Source organism: Neophocaena asiaeorientalis, unplaced genomic scaffold (assembly GCF_003031525.2).
Source record: "Neophocaena asiaeorientalis asiaeorientalis breed wild unplaced genomic scaffold, Neophocaena_asiaeorientalis_V1.1 scaffold218, whole genome shotgun sequence".
Classification (NCBI taxonomy): domain Eukaryota; kingdom Metazoa; phylum Chordata; class Mammalia; order Artiodactyla; family Phocoenidae; genus Neophocaena; species Neophocaena asiaeorientalis.
In genome coordinates this window covers 11,784,492-11,790,421 of record NW_020172818.1, presented here as the reverse complement: position 1 = coordinate 11,790,421, position 5,930 = coordinate 11,784,492, and the positions used below count along the sequence as shown (strand labels likewise).

General features: G+C 58.3%; 1 protein-coding gene across 1 annotated transcript; it reads right to left on the bottom strand.

Annotated features, from left to right (window-relative positions):
- Window positions 1-1,359: 1,359 nt before the first annotated feature.
- MSX1 (msh homeobox 1) lies at window positions 1,360-5,571 on the bottom strand. The gene is made up of 2 exons (XM_024741814.1): window positions 4,869-5,571; window positions 1,360-2,525 (listed from the first exon to the last, which is right to left on the bottom strand). The coding sequence occupies exons 1-2, from the start codon at window positions 5,335-5,337 to the stop codon at window positions 2,083-2,085; spliced, it is 912 nt and encodes a 303-aa protein (XP_024597582.1). The 5' UTR covers window positions 5,338-5,571; the 3' UTR covers window positions 1,360-2,082.
- Between the last annotated feature and the right edge of the window lie 359 nt (window positions 5,572-5,930).

The window sequence follows — 5,930 nt, the reverse complement described above, 5'->3', positions numbered from 1 at the left end:
TATCTTGGGGATGAAGAGGCCCAACTCGGGTTATGGCCGTGCTTGTGCCAGCCCAGAGGCCGGGGACTGCCTGGTCATCGGAACTGCACTCCACAGCAAGCTTGCTTTCTTTTCCTTGGGAGGGGAGTTGTGACAAGTTCAGGCTGCAGCGCCAGCCGCGGGGACAGAGCCTTTGCCAGAGCTACCTAGACTGCAGGATCCGAGAACCAAGGTACCCCGGAACTTGCCCGGCACTAGCCGAGAGCCCACCTGGGGCGCGTGCGCGGAACCCTGCGCTCTCTTGGAATTCGAGGCTGACCTCCCCTAGGGCTAGAAGCCGCGCAGTGCGCCACAGACTCGGTTTCCACATCGTGAGACGTCTCTATCCATGGAGACGTCCACCCTCCCCGATTCCAACGCCAGGTAACTTCGAGTTCTGACAACCCTTGGTTTGTTGGCTTCCCGTCGCAAAGGCTCGAGCAAAGGCTGCCGGGGGGCTGCCCAGCGTGGAGTTTGGAGGCGCCGCCACTGCCGGACAGAGCGGGAGGTGGGGCGCAGATCTGGTGAGAATTAAGCCAGGGCCCCCAACTCGAAGGAGAACAGAGCGGGGCCTGGAACACAGTAAGCTTTATTTGCTGGAGGTCATTTTCTGCCTTCAACATCCTCACAGAATTGCCCCCAGAAGGCTAAACTTGGCGCTCGTTCAAATATCTTCTCCTGGTAGCCTGAATATAACCTACTATATATAAAAGAAAAACCAAGTTTGTAGGCAGGGCTCATGCAAAGGACACACCAAGGCGGGAAGTATATGGTCGCCCTGGGTTTTCGGTAAAGATTTTTTTTTTTTAAGGGTCGTAATAGGAAGTGTGAAGGCGCTCACGTTCTGGGAGCTCAAAAATTAGTTCCGCAAACCGCGTCTACACCGGCGCGGCGATTTAGAGAAGCAAAGCAATGCCTCTCCATCCCCCACTTGGCCTCCTGTGGGAAAAACAGGTTTGCGGGGGTGGGAATTGTCTGGATTAGCTGTCTGCAGTCATCAAACCATTTGGGTGATTCGCTTTGTTTTCATAGACAGGTTAAAAGGGGAGAAAAAAGAAAGAGTCGGTTATGGGTCGCCTGAGCAAGTGTCGATTTCAGCTTAAAGTGAATTGGAAAATTGAGCCTAATTATCCTAGGTAATTGCTTCAATTCTCCACTTGACTTTGCTAACGCAGATCGGTCCTGTGCGTTCAAAAAGACACCCCCCCTCTGTCCCTGAATACCCCGTTGTCACCTTTGAAAAGTTGCTGGCATCAAACTACCATCAAACTGAAAGCAACTGGACATGTGAAGAGATGGCAAGAAGTCAAATTAAAAGACTAAATCAATAAGGATAATTTCTTGTAGCTTAAAATTAATTTATTTAACAAATATAGCTATAATATAAATGATAATAAAATTTCAAATATACAGTATATTACAACAATCCCTTCCAAAGGGAATCTTGAGAGCCACCCAAATGTACTGTTAAATAGAAAGAGGATTTTTAATTTTTATTTTACAATTTCTTTCTGGTACTGGTAAGAGAGAGGTCCTTTCAACCTACCTTTGTCGCGCATCTGTGTATCCCTCCCCCCAAAAGCAAATGTTTTGCTGTTGAAGTTCTCTTAAGTTTTCCAGTGGAAGGACCCGGGATCCGTCTCCCCCGTTAAGTTCTCTTTCTCTCCCACTGTTCTCATTTCCGACATCTTCAGACATGAATTTCTCTGTGCTTTTTCCTGCCTGGTGCAGGAGGCACGGCCTCTAGTTCTGGTGCAACCACTAACTCTGCTGGGGACTGTGGATACATTTCTCAGCCTCTCTGGCCTTGGTTCCCCCATCTATAACTCGAGGGGGTAGATCTAGCTTCTAGAAGAGCGCTATGGGACCCTTCTAGCCGCTTTGGGGGAAGGGATCAGACTTCAGAGAGTGAACTCAGGGGTCAACCGAGAGGAGAAACCAGAGCAGTGTAGGGGTTAAAGGGAAGGAGCCAGGTGGGGCCGAGCAGGGGAGCGCCTTGGGGGAAGGCTCCTGCTGCTTGCTGGAGAGATCGGCTGGCACCACAGGTAGGCGACCCTGGGCCCTCTATGTCAGGTGGTACATGCTGTAGCCTACGTGGGCTGTGTAGAGTCCCACGGGCGCCACGGGCAGCGCAGCGCGCTGGAAGGGGCTGGAGGCACCGTAGAGCGAGGCGCCCGCGGCGGCCGCTACGGCCGCGGGGCCGCCGAGGGGGAAGGACAGACCGAAGGCTGCGGGGGGCAGCATGGGTTTGGCGGCCATCTTCAGCTTCTCCAGCTCTGCCTCCTGCAGTCTCTTGGCCTTGGCGCGGCGGTTCTGAAACCAGATCTTCACCTGCGTCTCCGTGAGGCTGAGCGAGCTGGAGAACTCGGCGCGCTCGGCGATGGACAGGTACTGCTTCTGGCGGAACTTGCGCTCCAGCGCCAGCAGCTGGGCTGTGGTGAAGGGCGTCCGCGGCTTGCGGTTGGTCTTGTGCTTGCGCAGGGTGCAGGCCGGGGGGCTCAGCCGCCCTAGGGGGCCGAGAGAGAGAAACGCAGGAGGTTAAGACACCCGCGCGGGAGAGTCATCGGCCCATAAATGGGAATAATATTAAATTACAACACCCGCTCTTCATTTGCGTGGAGCACCTCAGCGCCAGGCACCATGAGAAGCGCTTGGAAAATATTTTCTCCAATTTCCACCGCAGCCCCTCAGGGTAGATGTTCTTGTCTACCTTTTGCAAATGAGGAAACTAAGATTCCAGGTGACACGAGCGCATGTTCAAGGCCCGAAATAACTGGGGAGAGGCGGGACAGCCCTTAAAGCTAGATGGACGCTTAAGAAGGCCTTTCTCAGTGGGGCCTTCTCCACCACCACGCCACGCACATTGGGACGGTGGATGTTAGAATGGTGAAACGCACGGAAAGAGGCCCTGCACCCAGCCCGGGATCCCGTTTAGTTTTAGGCGTTGGCCGAACATTTCTCTGTGCCCACTAAGTGGTCAGCGCTGGGCTAGGCCGTTCTGTGGCCTGGAATCCAGATCTCTGATTTCCACTCTTTCCCTTGGAACAATGCGTTCCTACAGGGCTCTAAGCTCGGTCCCTGCTGACTGGAGGTGGAGCGACCCCGGATGTCACGAATGTCGCACCACGGCCAAGCCTCAAATATAAAAAGTGCCATGGTTTGAGGAGGCGCTTCATCTTAACGGGGCTGCTTCTTCTGATTGTCTCAATTGTCTCCTGCGCCTCTCCCACCTCCAGTGCCTTGGCCTCTGGTCACTTTCAAATGTGTGTGGGGGGGGGATGTGCCTCAGTCCGCAGAGATCAACACTGCTGGTGCCCAGATGTCTTTTTCTTATGGCTTCAAAATATACCTCGAGGTTGGGCTGTGAGCGAGCACCACCTCAGAGGGCTCATGCAGGTCCGGGACAGGGTCTGCGGGGCCAGTCGACCCCTGCCACACCCAGCAGCTGCGGCCAGTTAAAACAGGGACCAAAATTATTCCCAGGACAACAGAGATCCCGTCGACTTTGGGTCGGGACCCAGGCCCTAAAAGAATCCTCAGGTCTTGGAAAGGACGCTTTGCCTATGCAGCAGCTGCTCTCGGGGGAGCAATTAATTCAAATCGAGAATGTTTCGCCAGGCGGGTTTTGCCTAATTATGCAATGTTTTCTGCACGCTTAAAAAAAAAAAAAGATCCTTTGGGCTCTCAGGCCACCAGGATGTGAGTCAAACGAAATCTCGTGTTAACATCCCTGCTTCTTCCCTGGTCGAGACCATTGAGAGTCCGGGAAGCAGTTGGCCCCTGACTCGCTTTCCGCCGGGCCACCCGAGGGGCGGGCGCCGAGGGAAACGTCACTCCCTTCGGTAGCAACAACCCAGCGCTGGGCCACCTTCTCCGGCCGTTAGGCCCAGGGAGGGGCTGGCCTTTCAAAGACGTTTAATCCCCAGATAAAAATCATTCCTCAGCATCACGCCATTGAATTCGGGTTGCTATTATGCCGCGCAAAATAATCAGAGGAAACGAGGAAAACTTGGGAATTTCCCGTGCTCCTGAAATATCTCCGAGTGTGTTCGCTGCGCAGAGAAGCCAGGGGGCCCGGAGGACTTGGAACGACCCCGGAGGCGTCTTTGGCGGCTGGAGTCAGCTTCCATGACCCAGTCCGAGACATTTGGGAGCTCCCTACCATGTTGGAGGGGGCGCCTCCCACTAACTGACTTGGTGCCCCGCCCCCTCCACTGGAACCTGAGCGCCCCCTCCCCCTAAATGATCCATCCACCCAGAGTACCAAGTGTCTACCTGAAACACGAAGGTGTGGAGGGAGGATTCTACAAGAGATTAGGAAATACTTTGGGCAAAGAAATACTTTGGGGGAGGGGTTGGAAAAGGGGAGGGGGCGCACCAGGCTTCAACTATGAGAAAGTGAAACTCTGAGCACTGGAAAGGTGTCCGCACCCCTAAAACCCACCCGTTGCCGGAACGGCGAAGTAACAGGGCTTAGGGTCTGAAAGAGGAGCCAGGCGGGACTCCTGGGGTCGTTTGGGGGGTGGGAGGGGCAGGAGGAGAGGGTGCCCAGACACCCGTGTCCTACAAGTGGATTCCTATCCGCAGCGTCGCCTAGCCAAGGCAAGGAGCCCGCGAAAGTGGACCGCCTGCTGGGCCTCAGCCAGGCCTCAATCCTCTTCCTGGGTGGGAGTGGGGTGAGGCATCAACCGCCGGCCTCCCCGCCAACCCATCTGCTGCACGGGCCCCGGGTACCGGGCTGCAGGTACGCAGACGCCCGAGACAAGCAGGCGCCGGCGCGCGGCCTGGCGCCCTCGGGTCCCGCACCCCCGCTGGCCCCCTCCCCCGCCGCCTGGGTTCTGGCTACTCACTGGCCGGGGGCGGAGAGAAGCGGGGGTTCTGCAACCACGGGGTCCTCTCGGGCTTCTCGGGGCTCTCGGCTTTGACGAGCGCATCTTCTGGCAGCTTGAGGAGTCCTCCCACCGAGAAATGGCCGAGCGGCCGCGGCGAGGACGGCGCATCCGGGGCGCCCAACGACCCGGGCCGGGAGCCCAGAGGCTGCGCGGAGCCGCCCGCCGCCTGTGCGCCCTCGGAGGCCGCCAGGACGCTGTCTTTGGCCCCGGGCTTCCTGTGATCGGCCATGAGCGCCTCCACGCTGAAGGGCAGAAGCGAAGGGGACACTTTGGGCTTGGCCCCCTCCTCGTCTGCGCCCATGGCGGCCGCCGTGGCCGTGGTGGTGCTGGGGGTCTGGCCCCCGCCGCCCCCCGCCGGCTTGCCGAAGGCGGAGTCCTCCACTTTGACACCGAGTGGCAAAGAAGTCATGTCAGCAGCCGGGGCCATGCAGAGCCGGGCCCCCCCTCCAGCCTCAGCTCCGGCCAGCCGCCGGGCATGAGCTTCGGGCGGGCTGGGAGCGCGGCCGGCCTCTGGGATTGCCCGGGGCCCTGGACGGGCGGGCCCTCCCGCGCGCGCCTCCCGCCCCTCCCCAGAAGACCAGCTCCGGCGCTCCGGGCCTGCTTATCCGCTGGCGCCGCCGCGCAGGCCGAGTTCCCGGGCGCACCAGCCGGCTCCGGGTCGGGCCGCAGCTCCCCAGAGAACTTGTTAATAAGGCGAGGCCAGTGCGGCGGCGGCCAATCAGAGCGCGAGGGGGCGGTCCCGGCGCGATCCATTGGGCCCCGCTCCGGCGGACTCGATCGGAGGCGCGCTGGGCCTCGGGGCGCGCAGGGCTGGGTCCGGCCCCGGGAGGGCAGAGGAGGGGAGGGGGCGCTCGAGAAACGTTCCTCTGCGCTAAAGCCCGCGCCGCCTGTCCCTGTGTGGTTCCTCCTGGGTCTCTATTTTACTGTGCTCCTGGGGGACTTTCCCTTGTTCTCAGTCCTTCTCTTCTGCTCTTCCCTCTCCTCCCCTTCCTTTATCGCCCCTCTTTCCCAATTCCTCCC

Coding starts and splice junctions, on each gene's coding strand:
- MSX1 (XM_024741814.1), bottom strand. CDS start 5,337: ATGGCCCCGGCTGCTGACATGACTTCTTTGCCACTCGGTGTCAAAGTG. Junction 2,526..4,868: donor CTTCTCTCCGCCCCCGGCCA/GTGAGTAGCCAG, acceptor TCGGCCCCCTAG/GGCGGCTGAGCCCCCCGGCC.